Raw genomic sequence first — 19,383 nt, 5'->3', positions numbered from 1 at the left:
AAAAACATACGTGCCATATCGCCTCCTGTGGACAGAGCTGAAGACGTAGGCAGCTCAAGACATAAATAAGTAGCTCTGTGTAGTATATTAAAAACACTCCTGCTTTGAAAGGTTTTGAATACTAGGAGGTGGTGTACCTATTGGAAATGAAGAATTCTTGTGGAATAGGTGAATATTGCTGAAGATGGGAATGGCTTTTAAATACATATTTGATAAGAACAACGGTAGTGTTGTTTCTGTCATTATTTACCTCATCTGTCAATTTTTAATGAAGGTCAGATCACAGTAGTCAAATCTCTAAAGTTGTCCTGGGGCTTTTTGAGTTTTATCCCACAGAAGTTTACCCTTGAATAGTACCTAAAGGAGGCATTTTTCAGCATGATGCCCAAAGATTTCATCACATGGTAAAGGAGAAATATTGCTGTAGAGATACTGATCATTCATTACTATTTTTTCTGTTAGTGTTACTTTTAAAACATTTCAATTGCAGCATGATCAGCTTGTGAAGGATGCACAGATGTTTTAACAGACTCTACAGCTTTTTAAAATAACTCTTCTACGTGGCTGGCTGACATAGCTACTTTAGAGCAGTATTTTTCAACTGGTTTTAACAAAGGGTACACCTATGATATGACCCAGTTGCTTGAGCTTTGTTGTGCCATTTGAGACTGTGCATGCCTGGCTTCCAACAGCTGCTCCAGATGGGCACGTGTCTGTTCTAGGTCCTGTGTCATGCCTGCCAGGCCTGCATCTATTTTGAATATATTTCAGAAATGGAAGTGGACACTGTATTTAGGCAACTAAATAGAGCCCCATAGTCTTATCTGGGATGTGTCTCCAAATTGTTTGTGTGTAATCCAACGAAAGTCCAGCTAAATGTTTAATGTATGGTTTTCACTTGCGTTTTCTCCCATGTCAGTTTGTTCCCTTACTTGTGTGCATGTAAACAGGTACTTGAGCAAGGCTGATTGGAAGCTGGGGAGTATAACATAGTGCTGGCTGATCGGCCTGTGTATGGGGCCGTACAGGGATAGGACTTCAACATCACCTTCAGAAATGGTTCTTAACACTGAGTCTTTTCTCTCCAGGTTTGCGTTCTAGATCTGCGGAAGTAAAAGTGAAATGTTTTAGAAGAAATTTCAAATGGACCAGCAGTGAATGTGTGGGGAGAAGCACTCTTCAAAACTATTCTTAACAGCTCCAGAACTGTACGAACTTGATCAAAGTTAGAGTGTACCGTGAAACCAACTCTCCCTGGCCACAGGTGTCTAGTATTTTGTCCGTAACCTTCATCAAGGAGTAAAAACGCAGTCACTTCAGAGGGGGAGGGAATGGTTTCCACCTGGAACATTCAGCCTTGGAAGCATGAAGCCACCAGCTAGGCATTGCACTGTTTGGTTTGCGTCTGAGAACTTGCTCTGATGGCTGGGAAAAAAAGCTGTGCCAAAAAAAATTAATAAAAAAAAAAAAAAAGAAAAATGCTGTGATAAACCAAAAGGGAAAAAAAAAATCCTCCTCCATGCGGTGTTGTATTTTTTCCTTCCAATTTGGACACTACAGTTGCTCTCCCAAAGGACGTTCAAAGACCAGTTTGTACTGATGAAATGCTCAACTTTGTAATCACAACACTTTCTATTTTCTAGACTACTTTTTTTGTTCAGTGGTTTTTCTATCAGCTGGAATATTACAGCCTGGAGGATCCCAGGCTTAGGATGAAACTTTTGTTTTCCTTTTATTTCTCCCTTCCACTCCCAACTTCTCCTTCCTTTTTTTTCTCCTCATTCTTCTTGCCCTTTTTTTTTTCTTTTTTCCCTGTATGCCCATAGTAGATGCAGCCAGGTGGACATGACAATGAAAATTTTTGACAGACTGCTTCTCCTCTCTTCTCTCTCTTCCTTTTCCTTTCTTTCTCTCCGTTTAAAAGAAAAAAAAATCCTCCATGCTTCAGATCTTAGCGTCTCAAGGGCACTTTCAGCAAATTGTGTAATAAGTGCTTTATATAAGAATGCAGTGCTGGGGAAGATTTTTACAGGAGAAAGATGACTTTTAACAGAAAGAACCCAGTGTATTTTTGGAAAAAAAATATTTTTTATGTTAAACAGTTTTAAAAGCCTAAAATGGCCACCAAATGTAGACCAGTTGTGTAATTCAAGCAAAAAGAATGACACAGAGTTCAAGGAACATGAAAGGTGCAGTATCCTTTTTCTCTTCTCTGTCAGAAAGTGCTGTAAGAAAAAATGCCATTTGATACAATAAATGCCAGTCATTTACTAAGAGTCCTCTTCCAGCAGCCAGCCATTTATATAGTCTCATTTCATTTTGTGGCTGTTTGATGATGTACACTTATTAAAAGGGGTTCATAAGTTTGAGGCTATAAATATAGCATTCATTTTTTGAGTCCGTATTTTCGTTTATCCTCGGTAACCAGGGGAAAACGCTTGTGTATCTTCTTTCCTCTAGAGATAGTTCAGATTTCATACAGAACGTGGTTCTGAGCAGTGTGGTCCTCCACTATTTGTCCCGCTCAGCTGTTTCTATTCCAATAAGTCAGTGGGATTTTGCCACTGACTTGATGAGACCAGTTGAACCAAGATATATTGACTGCAGCTATTGCTGCTGAAGAGTGGCCTCTTGCCAAGCTCCTGTCCATCCATGGTCAGCCCGTGCCCAGAAGCAGGCTCTTCCATTGCATCTGGCAGCATGTGGTGCTGCTGTCACCTCAGCCCTGCGTGTGCTGCGTGCTACAAGGAAAGCTTTGGGTCTGCACTTGGCAGCTCACTGCCCAGACAGGGTTAGCCTTGAGGGTGTCCGCAGTGCAGTGCTCAGAAGACCACGTAGAACTCTCCATTAGGTGAGGACATGATAAAGGATACATAAATTATATCTCGACATACATACCACTATAAAGTTATAGTGGGTGAAATGATCGCAATGACAATAAAGACTTCCAAAGCACCACCTATCCACTTTGGACAAGATTTCCTTACTGCACGCTAGACATCTGCAGGGATGCCTGCTGAAGACTACATTACTCTTAAGAGCAAATGGTGGATGCAAAGAAGTATGCATAGGCAGAGTTTACTGAAAGTGCTGTGAACTATAAGGCAACCTTGGGGTGATGGCAGCCATTACTTAGACAAATCCTCAGAACTGGCTGAGTCAAACAGGTGTCCTCTCTAGATGCAGGCTAGGCTAGGATTTGTAGGAGAGACAAAAACACCCAAGGAGAGAACCCCCTTAACATCACATAGTACCTTCCGGCCCAGAGTCGCTATTTCTGTAACACGGGACCTTCCCTTTGACCACAGCTGCTGAAGTGGTGACTTGATGTGAGCAAAACCAAAACCAGAGCCCTAGTGCTGAACTGGTGGTGTAAGACCTGCCATCATGGCATCATCACGGCACCATGGAATTTGTATGTCATTTATTCTCCTGTGTTTTTCTCTCTTTATGCTTGCACCTGTACAGTATCTTAGTGCTTCCAGTGGAACCAGCCACTGCCAGCTTCAGCTGCACTTCTTAAAGATACACATTTGTAAAGGAAAAAAGTATGAAAAGAAATCACTGCTAAAAGGGTTACTCAGTCCCGAGGTGAAAACAGTTATGTGGGATTTTGGTTATTAATGACAGTTAGGCTTGCTTCTAATTTATATCAAAGAACTGGACACTGGAAGGTGTCAAGGATTATTTTTGGTGTTAACTGTGTTTATGTGTTGGTTTTAGATTTCTGCTCCAAGAGCATGGGCTGTAGATGATCACGTGGCAGTTTTGCACTGTTTTATAATAACCACGTGTACATACTAATTTAAAGTCACTACTTTAAAAAAAAAGTACTTGCTCGAAGAGAGACTTTAATACAAAGGTTTAATGTGGTTTTATAAAGCACGGTTGGGTCGATGATTTGATTACAATCATTGCATGTACACGGTTAACTTCCTAAGCTGCTTTTGGGTGGCATTTCTGAGAAGGCGGCACAGAAGCACCCAGCCTGCAGAGAGCGGAGGCCAGCGCAGATGGGGCCCTGGCCTTGCCTCTGTCCCGTGAGTGACACCTGAGTAGACCAGACCTCAGGGTTCAGAGATGAGGTCACCCAGTCTGCGTTCAGCGACACCGCATAGCTGGTTGGCCACATAGCCGGTGTTCCATGGTTGTTCCCGGGATAGCTGCGGTAGATAACTCGGCAGTGTCCGTGATGCCTGTTTCTTTTTTCTTTTTCCCTTTTTTAAATTGTCAGAACACCACCTTTCCTCTTCCCACCTGCATGAAGGTAAGAAGCCAAGAGAAACAGAATTTGAAAATCAGTTGGTTTGCAAAGTCTACGTGAGTTTGCTGTACAGGCTTCCAGATTTGAAAGCAGTGTAGGTGAGGGGTTAAGAAAACTAACTTTCTTTCCCTCCCCAAGACTGAAAAATCCTCAGATACGGTAGTAGATAGCTTTCAGCTAAAGTGAGGGCAGCTATTAAGGAAGGCAGAAGATGTAGTCGTGAAGGTTAATCCTAGCCCAAGGAGCTGGTTCCTTTAGGAGGTGGGCAATGGGGACAGAGAGGCTTTTCCAGGCTGTAGTTCAACGTGGACATCCAAGCCAAGACCTGCAGAACTGCCCTCGTGGGAGCTCTCGCTTTCTTCCACTGCCACGGCGGCATCCCGTGGCTAGCGGTGCCTTTCTGCAGCTCCCCTGCAATAGAACAGCGTGAAGCAACAGGCCAGTGGACTTCCATTTTTTCCATACAATATTTTTTGATAATTTTGTTTATAGTTCTTTGTAACAGAAGAGAAATTCAAAAATCTAAATGACCAAACAGGATTGTGAAACCATCAAGAGGCTTACTGGATTTTTATTATTGCTGGCTGTCTGGAACTGGCCTTGAAGTGGAAAAAAAAAAAGTTTCTGAAAAACCACTCGACTCTGTGGGTTAGAAGGATACTGAATCTTTTATGTAGAAAACACTGGGTCCCTTGTGGGGCACTAAAGGGCCTGACTTACAGGGTTATACACACATTAACCCCATGCTACATCTTAGAAATTTCCTTTTAATTTGTTTAAAAAAAAAAAAAAGAAAAAATAGCTAATTTTAGAGCCAAGTGAAGTGCACTTTGTCAAATGTAAGGGTCTGCTTTGTTTTTGGGTTTCTTTTTCTTTTTCCCTTTTTAATTTTTCCTCCTTTTTTTTCCTCCTTTTGCTTTTTTAAAAGATGTGGTTCTTTGTCAATTGCAGAAATGTTCTTTCAGCCACTCACTGAAATTCTGAATTCTGGCTTCTGCAGTTTTTATTGTCTGTGTCAGACTTGCAGCCAGACTTGGTTCTCATTTCAGCATTTCCCAGGTTCTGTTGAAACAACATCAACCCTTATTTTGTTTCTCCCCCACCCACACTTTCTTCAAATTCACCTTGTGTATTGTAGCTCATTTGTTTTAAGGAGAGAATCAACAGATCATATTCAGTGTCTTGAATAAATTGCTATATTTTGATATTAGAGAATTCTGTGCGTGTTGTTCCTTATTCTTTTCTGGATATTTTGCATCCTGCGCAATCCTGGGTGATTTAAGTTGTAATGTGGTGTCATGACCTAAAGGGTCACCCGACCTGTGGGTGTATAAGGCCCCCGACTGTGGGTTCATAGGATTTTGTAATACAGAAGGACATGCAGGCTCTATCCTCTAATTTTCTTAACTTTATTACGGATTACCTTAAATAAGCCCACAAATCACCATTAGCAAGTATACCTATGATTAAGAAAGCAAATATATACATATATCAAGCTATTACAAAGTAGTATCTGCAAGCAATAGTATAGCAACAATCAATAATGTAGCAGCAATTAATTGTAACAATGATCGTTTATAGCAGCACCCAATAATAGCAGCAATGAAGTGTGTATATATATATAATATTACAGGTTACAAAGCTATTACTAGTGAAGCAAACTTATAAATAATGTAACAGCAGATAGATATACTTACAGTAGGTTACTGACACGTATATATGTGGCACCAAGCACATTAGACAGATCTCAGAAGAGGCCCAACCATCCCAGAGGCGGGACAACAAACCAGACCAGCCCCAGCCGTGGGCTCAGGAAGGGAACAATAAAACAACAGGCAGAGTCTCACTTCAAAGATGGTCCGTGTCACGGAGTTTGGAGTCAGCCAGGCATCCCTGGGAAGGGTCCACGGTCTTGTAGAAAGTTCATGCAGATCTGTTCAGGAAAGGGACAAGTATGTTCAGCACAGGAAGAATGAGAAGCTCTGTTTTGGATAGAGAGTAATTTTTATATCATAGAGACATAAGAGGTTGTAGGACACCACCACTTTGAGCTGTAAATTTCTAGTTTTCACCTGGGACAGCCAGATGATTTCTATTCTCTCAGACCAATTTTTATTTTTCAGGACTTTCCCTGTTGCAGTTAGAACAGCCAATGACAGTTACCAATTCTTGCTTTCTCAGGATGTTTTCCCAGTTTTCCAGACGTTTTCAGCTTTTCAGATAATAAGTAATCATAACAGTTCCTTGGTTTTGCGTTTATTGAGGGTATCTCAGGATGTCTCCAGTTCCTACGTACCCAGCTGCACTTCAAAGATACTGGCTGTGCTTCTCAAGAATGCTTCTGGTTCCCAGGCTCACAGCTCCCAGGCTGGCAGGCAGTGTCTCTCTCAGTATTTCAGCAGATATCATGTGTTCAGTACTTTTTCCCTTTTAACCAGGTCACCTTTATGGCTACTCACATCACATCTTTATTGTTCAGTTTTATTTTCCACCCCGTGATGCATTTGTTGGAAATCTAAGCAGCTGGTAAGAAACTAATTTGAGTAAGATTGGGTTGAAGTACTTTTTAAAAGTTTCCTTAAAAAAGTTTCCTCAAACGGAAGTTTCTCCAAATAAAATAAATTGGACTCTAGTTCTGATCAAAGTAAGTTGTTAATTTTTCTTTAAGCTAGTGAGGCTTAAATTCAGCTTTGCTTGAGTGGTTGGAAGTTTTTGAAGAACTTCAGAATATTCCAGTTTGTGCAGTGGGGGTGGCAGTCATCGCCTCTGGCAGGAGCTCCCATGTGCACCATCTCATAGTCTCTCTGCTTGGGGTTCGTGGCACTGACACCTCAAAGGATATAGTGGGGGGTTTTAGCTTTAACAGGCTGAAAGTTGTGTGTTTTTTAGATGGGTTTTTTTTTCCACAAAATGGTACCCACAATACTTAGTGGGGGATTCAACATGAAATGTGGGATTTTTGCTTTATGACCGTGTAACAATGTTGACCATTCACCTAAGCTAAGGCTGAAAGATTGTCAAAAGTCCTCAAACAGAATTAGTGCTCAGATCAAACAGAGTCTTATGTGCCGCATCTAATTTTTAGGTGTTTAAGGACCGAGAGCATTAAGTTAGGATTGATAAATAACTTTTGGGAAGATTCAAGTGCTAGAAAAACTGGTATGCTGATGATGAGCACCCAACCACAGCATCAAATACTCAAAAAAGGGAAAGTAATGCCCTTTCATGCCACTTGTCTCAGTTTGTGCTCTGAAATTTGCACAATATTAATGTACAATTAATTCCCTGTAACTACGAGTTGAAAGCAGTAGGACAAATATGTTTGTTCAGCTTTCACAAGACCAGGAACCACCAGCAGACTTCATAACAGTTTCTCAAAATAAAGAGTGTGAGAGCTAAGGAGGCAAACACTGTGGGGCTAGAGCTTTAATAGGTAGCGCTATATAAAAGCTCTCACCTTACCTGCTTCTTAAATAAACACTATGTGATGGTCCTATTTTTAGTCACGTCATTTCCAGGCATGTTTCAAAAAATATGTGACTGTCAAACTAAAATTGTAGTTTAGTTTTCCTTTATTTATCCTATAAATATTTACTTAGCCTGTGAACTATTTGACAACTAACACTGGAAGCATTGAGAAGTCCTAAACACTTGCTTTTCACTTCTGTCAGCATGCAATACAATAAAAGGGTATTTGTTAGAGCTATTCGGGAAAGGTGTAATATTGCAGGATCTCACTCAAACCCACTTCTTTCCCTGCCATATTTCTGTGTATCATTTCCCATCAAGGGACAGATCAGCTTCGTCCATTAAGAGCATATGCAATTTCATATCTAAGCTCCATGGTACAAAAAGTAATTTTTAAAGCTTTGAAGTCTCTTAAGTGAAGAAATGACTCACTTGGCAAGGAATTTATCATCCTTGCTGACTCCTTTCCCAACAGGAAGGAAGATCTTTGCTTCCTTAGAGATAGTTTTTTTCTGTTTCCTTTTGAATATATTCACAAACCCAAAAGAATACAAAACCTAATAACCACAGGAAAGCAGCTATATCCTCTTTTCCTGCTGTAAGGTCCAACGTCTTCTACCTTCACAGAAGCAGCCTTGGTTTCACTGTGTAAATCATTAGTATCCATCCCACTACAAAAGATCAAGAAAAGGTTCTGCTCATCTCTTTCCAAATCCTTCCCATTAATTACTGGGACAAACTTGGCATCCTCGTCCTTCACTGGACTAATGCAGCACAGTAAGAAATGCACAACAAATGAGAATGGATTTAGTTGCAAAGCACTGCCATTCTGTAGTTCCAAAACTGAAAATTTTCTCTCTAGGCTTCTGAAAATCAGTGGTGTCAAGTGAGCATCGTGTCCTACAAGCTGTGTTGCAGTTCCTGAAAAACTCTGAGTATTTTCTTCAAGGGAAAAACAGAAAGCTCAAGCCATTAGAAGGGTTTTTGAGACTTTCTGCAATCCTTACAGCCATGGTGTCCTGCCAGCTGGGCTGAAGGATGTCGAGAGAGTACTGTCAGTGAGGACACTTAGGTTGGATGGGATCACAGACTCCTGAGAATAACAGAAATCTGATGGGAAAAGTCCGCAGCATGGTGTTGCCATCTGCTAAGTCCTGGACAACGGCTGCTTGTCAGCTTCTTTCCCAGACGCTAGTTTGGGGAGAATCGTGAGAAATTCCTGCGCAATAAGATGACCATGTCTAATCATCTACCCACTCACCTTCCTCCACGGAGGATGACGCAGGCAGAGAGCCTGTGGTTCAGTCAGCCCACACAGACACCCATTATTTTTTTTGCATATCCACATTAAAGGTCTCATGACTTGATCAAGGAATACAGATCAAAGCAGTTAAAAAAAAATTAAACCTTTCTAATCTACCAACTTTTAGGATGACATTCTTACATGGGCCTGCTTCAGTACAGAGACATTGCTGAAGACTGGAGAAAAATTTATAAAAATCTTTTCACAGACAAGAAACATCAGCTTTTAACAGAAAATCCTAGATTTCCTAGATAGAGTGGTTAAAAAAATGTGATGGTACAAAAAAAAAAAAAAGTGCTCTGGACTCTGCAAAAGATTGATAGGTTCAGGTGAAGGTGTTGGTATGGAAAAAAACAGCATTTCTCATCACTGCACAAGTTCCACCAGCCCTCCTGAGACTAGGGAAGCTAATTGAAGACCCCTTACCAACAAAAAACTCCATTCCTATCAATACACACCAGCGCATTTCTGCCTGTTTTTTGTTTTTGCAGTGTCACAGAAGCAAGCAGAAATTATCAGTGCTCAGGTGTGGAGAGAGGGACTAATCTGTGCACAGCTCTAAGCTGAGAACATGTCCCACAGCTTTCCCTGACAAACCCTACATAAGAAAACCCTACTTAAAAAAAAAAACACCAACACCCTCATCCGTTACTTGAACCACATCTATTCTGGTAGGAACTGAACTCGCAGCAGCACCTCTAGCAGAACAGAAAAAAATTAATTTTATTACTTATTGCCATTTGGTCATTCCTTTCCATGTTCTGAACCACAAAAGTGTTGGTGCTCATTCCTCCTTTGGTGGAAAGATGAGCTGATCAGCTCCAAAAATGAAATTAATTTAAGAGAATGAAGAATATCTTCCTTTCTGCTCTACAATTTTGACCTAATTCATTAATACTGTCTTTCTTGCTATGCCCTGTATGTCTTGGGCTGGGGAAGCTATTACTGCCCAGCAAGAGCTGTGTATCTGGATTCTTTTCTAAGGTGGACTTCCTCTTTGGACTTGCTTCTCCCAAGCAAATATCCTGCAGTAGCCTCTTGGAGGGTCATGTAACAGACTACCGCTTGAGGTGGTTGAAATAAAACAAAACCAACTTAACACCCCAACTGTCATTGTAAAATGGACCTGAAAAAAAAAAAAAAACCAAACCTGAGAAGACAAAACAATGGCAATTTAACAGGAAAATGTTGCTGGAATTTTTTATGGTGTTTTTGAAGGATATTTGGGGGCGGTAGTGAATTGCATGTTGAAATTTTATTTCAAAGAAGATGTAAGTTTTGTAAACAGAATATTTGTTTATCATTTCAGTAGTGTCTTGTGGGGAGCTTCCTGGTGGTGTTTTTTTAACAAGAGGTATTAACATTTGGGGAGAGCCACCAAAAAAAAAATAATTTATAATTTACCCATCATGAGAAACTATGAAGTTTTAATGTTAAAACCTAAGGAGTACTTACATGTGTGCATGTGTGTGTGTTCCTACATATGTGTGCACTGACACATGGGTTGTTTGTGGAATTGTGCCTAAATATTTACCAGTTTCTTTCACAAGTGTCTACTTGTGAAAAAGCAACCCCACAGTTTCATAGGTATGATCGGAATCTCACCTGACATAAAATGAATCCATTAACTGGGTATATACAGTGTGATATCTTCATAAAATAAACTAAAACCATACATACCATTTTTGTCTCCCAGTAATGTACCAATAAAACTGAAACCTGAAACAGGTGCCATGAAAAAAGTAATTTTTTTAAAGGTTTTACAGCCCTGTAGCCAACAGGCTGGTGCTCAGGCAGCTCTGCTGACAGATGCCAATGCTGCGTCTGGCAGCACCCGGACCAACCTCGCAGCCCCAGCAGGAGCTCTGGGCAAAGGACTGCAGCTCCCTGGGCTCCCCCTGTAAAAATAAATGCTGCCAAACTGGAGTGAAGGGTCGCCTACCATGGGCCTATAAAGTCAGCATCGCTTGCGTTTCTTGTCTCCTTTTGACCTAGTGAAGAATTAATGTCATGAGCAGGGTGGAGAGGCTCCAAGAGGCAGGATCAGGACTGGTGTGATGGCCGTGGCAGCAGCAGCACTGGCACTTGTGTGTCCCACCACCCTGCTCTCTGGGGGATGATAAATGCAACTAGAAGAGACGAACAATTCTCAGACTCTTGTGTCTGCCTTTGTGTCTTCAGCTCACTCGCTCGTGCCTTTCACAAGTTTCCAGTTATTCAACATCAGCCTCATTACCATCTAAGTCATAAAGCTCACTAGTGTCAGGCCCCAGCAAACAAAGGAGAAAAGCCTCTATTACATTTAAAGATATTTATTAAACAGTCTTCTGTGTTTAGCAAAAAGTATTTTGTTAATGTAGATGTGATTTTTTTCATTCAAATTCAAACATTATATTGAAAGAATCTGGGTATACCAGCTTTCAGACTATAAAATCCCTGGGAACTGAGGAAAAAGCCTCCTTATCTGGCCTCCGCCGTATTGTTCTGGGTGTAATTGCATTCCTAGGGGATGGCTGACTGCCTGACACGGGTGTTAGCAGAGCTGGGTTGTTACCCAGAGCACTTAGCACGGCTAGGGGAATGCCTCTGATCCTTGGCAAGTCGTGTCTGGTGCCTTGAGGAAAGGGCTGTTGAGAAGAATGTTGCGCTCCTTGTCACATGGAGGCGCATGACCAGGGGCAGGGTGGGAGGACTCCGGCATTTCATTGCCACATAAAATGTGGCTCTTGATTGAGCACTTTAGCTTAAGGAGAGAGTTGCATTGTTGCTTTTTTTTTCTTTTTTAAAAATTTCTTTTCCTCAAGGAAATTCACTCAAGATCTGCTGTAGCAGGCAAAAACAGGAGCAGATGCTATCACGTGGCTACAGCTGCAATGAATGGCTGCCAGGATTTTCATGCTGTCCTGAGCCTTGGTGCCCTCTGATGGGGGAGGATGCTGCAAGGACAAACCAGCCAACACAGCTGGTTTCTCACATTGTGCAAAAAAAACCTCACTGCACTGCTTTAAAACCATGTCTTTAAAAGGTGCCTTTTTTAATAAGCATCATTAAAGAGGTCGTGTTTGGTTTTACACATTTTCAAGACTTTCCAGGAGGCTCACAGACACATGAGTGCATACCTCTCCAGAGGCAGTTGGAGAGCAAGGATCCACGGCCTCCATTTACCCTCTGTGTCCTTCTCAGCTGTGCTGTGTGAAAGCATTCAGTAGGTCACAGGAGGCAGAGGAAAGCTGGTGAAAAACTAGGGCAGAACAAGGCTTCGTCAACAAAAGTTGTCTTTATTAACAGACATGCCGTCGTCCTGCTCTCCAGAGGGAGGAAACCATCTCAATCCATCACAGCTCTTCTCTACCCCTTAAGATCCCTTAAGATGGAAACCCCGGGTTCCTTCCCACAGAAGTGAGGGCAGAGGCTGCCTGACTCTCATCACCAGGGCATGAAAAGAGACCCACAGTCCCCTTGGGTACCGCCACTTGCAACAGGACAGGGCCACAGGCAGTAGTGGGCTGACACCTTGACAGCCTCTCCAGCTCAAGCACTGGCTTGGCAAAGAGACAAATGTCCCCTGTGGAGAAGCCTGAAAGCTTAAAAAGTTTCTTGCCACCCCAAAATGCGATGAGCCCCAGTGACCAAGAGATGAGGAAGGAGCACAAAATCTTCCCATCAGTTTCATCACGGGATGGTTTCCATGATGTCAGTGTCCTTGCTCCCCACTCCTCCCTACTGCTGGGGAGGGGAATGCGGTGCTGCCACTCATAAACCCTGGAGAAGTAACGAGGCCTGATGAAAAAGGTGCAATAAGCCCCCCTGCTGATGTTACAAAGAGAAGTGGGGTCTTGAAAGCTGTCTCAGGCTTGTTTTAACTGTAGATCTTCTCATTTATAAATGGATGATATAGAGTCCTTTTATACATGTACGTCTTTTCCAGTGGATGCTGAGGTGGATTTCACAGCTGTCTTTCTATTGCATTCAGGCCACACAAATTAGTTAGTGGGCTTTTTTGGCATACTGACTTTTTTTTTTTAACTGTCTGATATTATTTCTTAAATTGACTGTGTTATTTTTATACAAATATTATTTTTACCTTTGGGCAAGTAAAGAATATCCAGTTTCTTCTATTCAAGCTTCCCAGGGCAAATTTACCTGTTGTAAGTTTTTATTCAGATTAAGATCATACCATACTCATATTTGTAAATATAAATGACTGGATGATTTCCATTCAGAGGCCATATAGAGAGACACACTAGCATGCATGGTTGTTAGAAATAGTGGTTTCTAACCACAGCAGACTAACACCTCCCATTGGAATTCCCTTCCTTTACAGAGATGACAGCCATCGTGTGACACACAGCAAAACCACCTGCTCCCTCATTTTCCTGAGTTAATTCAGTCTCCAGATCCCGCAAAAGGCTCAGACTAGAAAATGCTCAGCACGTGCTCCCAGCTCAGAAACAGTAACACGAGCTTCTTTAACATCCATTTCTTTAACATCCGTCTGTGCCCAACAGCTGACCAAAAGACCTAACGGGGTGAGGGTGAGAGCCCAGATCACAGGAGGCTTTGAATTGCAGACTGGCTGAGGGGGGAAAGGACCTCTGGAGGTCACCTGGTCCAACCCTGCTCCAGCAGGGTCACCTGAAGCTGGTTGCCCAGGACTGTGATACTGGAAATAGACGTCAGGCCCAGGCACTTCCAGTGCTTGCCCCCTGGGGCAGCTCCTGTAAAACGGACGCCTGCCTTTTGGGAGTTAAAATTAAGACTACAAACTGTTTTCAGAGAAGCCAACACAGTGTCACCAGATGGCAGCAGGTTTCGATCCCCCACTAAGGTAAAATTGGATTCATGCCAGTGCTGTGAAAACTCAAGCTTTGCCTTTTAAAACAGAGCCTTCCCTTGGTCTAGCCAACAGGTTTTTAACCTGTTTAACCAAACAAAATGGAAATGTGAATTTAAACCAGCCCTGTACAGCTTCCTGTGTAAAAGCTGCACTATTCTCACAGAAGGTTTTCCATAAAAAAAATAGTAGGAGAAACTCCAAGCTGAGTGGAGAGCTAGTGTCTGCTGGGGAGAAAAGCAATCACTTAGAGTATTTCTCTACATCTCTGCTAACTGCAAAATACTATATACTGTTCACCAAACCCGCAGCAGCAGCAGACCACATAAAGCTTCACAGGGACTGAAATAATTTTGGCGCTCATTCTGACTAAAGGGACTTTCACAGCTTCTTGTGGCTAAGAATTTCTGTCTGCAAAACCCTAATCTTATCTGGAAGTTGCCCAGAACACATCCCTCACTCAACATAGGATATTTTCATTTCAGCAGGATTGCTTATTTTACCTTCATCAGAAGCTAATTCTTTTTGGAGTGAGGAAAGGGAAAGTTAGGACACTTCTACTCTGAAGTATTTGTTTCCTCACCCTACACAGGTAAATCCCTGCTGAGAATTCTCCTGTGCTACCCTCACTCCATATTAACATCAGTTAGCATGCTCAGCGTGAACACCCACACAAGCTGGCATTCCCATGTCCTACACTTTTATATTAGTTACACTGTTCCATGAAGCTTATGGCTTGTACACAGCCAAACTCTGGCTCTGACTCCATGAATTGCTTTTATATTAGTCCAACTTCCCAGATACGTTATAGCTTTTTCTAAAACCAAGGGTGTGATAGTCATTTGGGCATAAAAGGAATCTGCTGTAATACAGATAACTAACAGATACCTTTTTCTAGTAATTCTTCAACACATCTTAATCTTTCATTCTGCCTGTAAAAGGTACTCAAAAGAAAAAAAATGAGATTAATACAGGCTCAGCCACACAGTGCTCTAGAAGAAAATACAGCTAACAACATATTAGATTCAAGTCTATTGTAAGTGATCATGTTAACTAATGTGCCAGTAAACACACTTGGCCTGAACCTGCCTTACCCCATACTAACTTGTTAAAACACACATGACGTGTGAGGCATTGAAGGAGCCCATCAAATTCATTTTTTATCAGCTAACCACTTCACAAAATGGTCACTCCTGCAAAATGCAGAGAAGTCTGAAATAATTTCCAGGGCCCTAAGAACTCCCTAATCCTCGAGACATTGAAACTGAAATTTAGAGCTGAGCTTGCTACCTCTGAGACATAAGCATTTCTATATTAATAAGAAAGATGGTCTTTTCTACACGTGGATGCCACCTTTGGCTCTCACTGTATTGCATTTGACCCTATTCACACAGCTCTGCGGCTGTGGTGGGCTCTGGCAAGGTCACCCACCCCTTTGGCCTTTCAACCCTCACTCTAACGATACCATCAGCAGCAAAACATCTTCTCAGAGCTTTCAGTTACACAGAACACACTAAAACATATCCATGCCTCCTGGTCCTTTCTGTAGATTGAGCCGTGCAAGTTCACAGCCCAGCAGGTCCTCGCTGTCCCACACACTTAAACATAGCGAGCAGGGACAAGGGCAGGCTAGCTGGGAACACACTCCAAACCACGGGGCTGTCAAAGGTCTAGGGGTGGCTACAGCGGTTCTCTTTCTAAGCATGATGGTCTGATTCCTTTTCTAGGGCTCTTTCAACCTTGTATAGTGTGAGCACACAGAAGCTGAAGAGAGCTAGAAAGACACCTGTTCTTGTTACCTGCGTGGAAGAAAGTGCTTTAGTTTGCTTTGGAGTATTGTTTGGGGTGTAAACACAAATGCTACCATCACCCAGTGAATTTTCTCAGCCTTTTGAAAACTTTACCTACAAATCCCCTAATGAGTTTAGCTCTCTGAGTGTTTAAGGTTTGCTTAGAGAGGTGCAGTGAAAGAACCAACTTTCCATACAGCTCACAGCATATCCTAGAGAATATAAACTGCCCGGGAAAATAGATTCAAATGCATCCCTGGATTTGACTGTACGACTGCTGCTTCTTCAGCTGCAAACTGCAATGTCCACACAGATGCATACCTGCTCCTTAAAGGATGAATGACCTAGATGTCACCTGACCTGTCTTAAAATTACATTAGCTACTGTGTGGTTTAGTGATTTCATCTGGGATTACTGTGAACTTGAGGAATCCATGAAAATTTTAGAAGACCAGATAACTTTTCATCATGAATACACAAGGTCAACTTCTGAATTACAAGTCAAGTCCTGTTATACAGGGGATGGGGGGGAGAATCACATGTGGCATTTCACTTCCTAGCTTTCTCCATGTATCTGGTCTACAAGACCAGAGGAAGGGCTTAATGAGAGGTGTAGTTAGGACTTTGGTATTCAGACATATGGTGGACCTCATAAATGCGGAGCTTTGGTATGCAAGAAGTCTGCCTATTCAAGTAGTTTATTATTTTACTAGTGGTCATATTTCAGCTTTGCAACTAGCCTGAACATCTGGCCAAATAAAAAAGTATAAAATGTATGAGACTGGCAGGTCAAATACAGTTTCATACATCCTCTTCCACCAACAGAGAACAGCTAGGAGTGTTTAAGAAAGTATTACAGGATATGAGAAGACACTTTTCCTGGAAGTTTTCATTTTATCTTTGAGGGCTTAAAAATAAGTTTTGGTGAATACAAAGAACACTTACTGTGTATGGTTGGATTTGATAAACTGGCTGGGAGGCAAGGAGGGTGTTAAATACAGGCAATTCTGCTGCACTGTTCTGTATGCATAGATATCATTTTTCTGAGATTTCACTACAGCAATTTTACTTCAGTGCATGTATTCAACTACTTCCTAAATTTTACAATTTTTTCCCTTCCATAAATTCAGAAAGGCTTTGTTGTGCTCTAATATGCCCAAAATACAAGAAGTTAAAATTGACAATTGCTATATACTCAAAACAGCACTTTAGCTACATATACTTTATTAGACAATATCTGATCTTGTTCCCTACTTACTTCTTCTCTGAGTCACACCTTGCTATTCCAGAGCAACAGCTGCATTCCTGCTCAAGAATGGGAGAGCTGTGTGACCGGGGAAGAGAGCCCCTCCCACAGACAGTGGAAGGTGAAGACCATAGACTCTGACTTCATCTACGGTCTTCAGTATTGACAAGATCTCTCCCTTGTTAACCCAAGCCATTTTTGAAACACACCTCAGAAAACAAACATTCAGGCAGAGACAAGCACTTCCCACATTCACCAGAGCAGGCTGCCAGAATGCGTCTAAAAATAAGTGTATTTGAAGTGATCATAGCCTGGAAAACCAGATGCGGGAATTAACACACTACGATGACTATGCAGATACAAATTGTCATTGAAACAAAAACTAGGTTGTTTTTCTGTGTGCTGAAAAGCACAAGGCTCTTCTCAGCAGAGAGTGGATGGCACACTTAAAAAGGCAGTATTTAGGTCGGTGTTACAGCTATACTGTTCAGAACATGGTGTATACAGCGTGCCCTCACTGACCCTTGGAGCACACATTTAGTTTCCCCCAAAATGAAGCCATCTGCAGCAGCTCGCGGCTGCCCCATGGCGTGCACGTAGCAAGCACAAGCAGCAGGGGCAGTGGGAAGATGCACATCAAAAGCACGGTCCTGTTGGGAAGGGATGGGCACCCCCTGCAACACTTGGAGGAGGCAGTGATGTGCCTGAGTTGTTGAACGGTGAGGCAAGAACAAGGTCTGTGTGGGCTGAAATCAAATATGGTCGTGGTTGTGCATGAGCAGAACCAATTATCACCCCATTTTAAGCTGTGGAGGAATGCTGCGTGCATCCACCAGAGGCTGGGAACGGCAGGTAAGGAAAGTCTCCTCATACATACTTCTTTTATAAGTTAAAAACCACTGTTGGTTTGCTCTGCAATGTCCCATATTGCTTTCTCAGTGCATCAGAATTAGTTTAACTGTCGCTCTTAAGCTCTCAGATGAGTCCTAATTTTTCCTGATGACATCCCAATAGATTACTAATGCATAGACACACCACACGCATCCCAAGAACAACCTTGAAAGAACAAGAAAAGGAGGGGAGCAAAGCACAGCCTTTGCAGCCCTGGCCCAGCACAGGGGTGCTCCAGAACCAGCAACCAGCCGGCACTGCTCAGGGCCTGCTGGTAGCCTCGGGGGCCAGGGCCAGAGCACCCAGTCTGTCCCACTTGTGCCCCAGAGCAGCGAAAGGAAGGAGGGATTAGTTGTTCAGTCCTCTCACAGGGCCTCTTGCTACAGTCTGTCACCTCCCAAGTGCTTTCATGCCACATGATTATTTCTGTGAAGCCAGAGCCTGTTTATTTGATTTTAGAGTTTTGCAGCTTGGCCTACACCCCAGCATCTGAAAGGGTTTACAAAGAATTCCACCTCCGCTTTTTTCCTGCTATTTTGAACCCAACTGAGATGAGTTTTGCACAGAAAATATGGTCTCTATTTCAAAAGGATCAATATTACCTGATCCAAGTCCCTTGCTTTCTCTTCATACTTAGCTAAGAAAGAAATTACTGTGATGAAAAGAAACGATCTGGTGATCTGCCAGTATTTCTGACAACTAGAACAGCAATATAAGGCCATAAAATCACAAAGGTTTCTACAGTGCACAATGTAAAAATTTGCAACAAACCAAACCCAGCTCTGTAATGATCTGCCTAAATAACTATCCGAACATTGTTTAACACCTTTGTATGAAACAATAAGCTCAAGAAGGCAATTTATTTAAAATAGCAAATCAGTATTTTTCTGTACAGTTTCTGCTGACCCTGCATCTCTAACCACCCTGGGATTCCCCTGAATAACACAGCAGCTTAAGCTTCGTGTTATTGTGCACTAACCTTTCAGCTGTCTTCAACAACATCTTTTTTTTTTTTGCAATAGCTGGGACTGAACTGAGTTGGAAAAGGTGTGGACAGCCAATGAAGTTCAGCCAAAGTGGATGTGAACAGGGTTTAAAAAATAGGTTTTGTTTTATGCCCAGCCCTGGCCACATGCTGAAGGCAGGGAGGTTACCCAGGCTCAAGGGGCTTCCACCATGACACCATGACATCGCTCAAACTGTATTGTAAACAGCTTCCAGCACAACCAGAGTTAAATTGTACTACTTCTACTTTTGATATGAAGTTAAAAGCCTGCGGTAGACACAGTCATAATTTTTTCTTAACTTTCAACCATTGTGGGGAATTATTTGGATATAGGTACTTAGGACACTGCACCAAAAGAGGTACATAACTGGGAAGATAAGGACAATGGATTTAATATCTCTTCATTCAGCAGATGAAGACATAAAATAGAGCACACCTCAGAGAAAGGACAATTGATTCTACTTACTCTGGTTTTTGACGAGCACTCAGATCATCTAGGGGTTTTTTGCAAACATTATCTCTTAATGCACCTGCCCCTAACAGTCATAATCTTGTTAGACAAGTACATATAAGGATCAAACT

At 42.1% G+C, this 19,383-nt stretch overlaps 1 protein-coding gene and 1 long non-coding RNA gene across 12 annotated transcripts in view; one reads left to right on the top strand and one right to left on the bottom strand.

The window, feature by feature from the left end:
• The window catches only part of TBL1X (transducin beta like 1 X-linked), a 201,189-nt gene extending 195,710 nt beyond the window's left edge, over nt 1–5,479 (top strand). For all 11 annotated transcript variants that reach the window (XM_074858851.1, XM_074858852.1, XM_074858842.1 and 8 more), the window contains one exon: nt 1,089–5,479. In XM_074858851.1, coding sequence (XP_074714952.1) covers nt 1,089–1,115 — 27 coding nt within the window. In that variant the 3' untranslated portion in view covers nt 1,116–5,479. The remainder of the gene's footprint in view (nt 1–1,088) is intronic.
• Nucleotides 4,196–7,061, bottom strand: LOC141939327 (uncharacterized). Its single transcript, XR_012627557.1, has 3 exons — nt 6,337–7,061; nt 6,112–6,197; nt 4,196–4,257 (listed from the first exon to the last, which is right to left on the bottom strand). It is a non-coding gene; the product is annotated as an uncharacterized LOC141939327 (long non-coding RNA).
• Nucleotides 7,062–19,383: the final 12,322 nt, after the last annotated feature.

This window comes from Strix uralensis, chromosome 2 (assembly GCF_047716275.1).
Source record: "Strix uralensis isolate ZFMK-TIS-50842 chromosome 2, bStrUra1, whole genome shotgun sequence".
NCBI lineage: Eukaryota > Metazoa > Chordata > Aves > Strigiformes > Strigidae > Strix > Strix uralensis.
The sequence above is the reverse complement of the archived record's forward strand: the minus strand, read 5'-3'. Positions and strand labels throughout refer to the sequence as shown.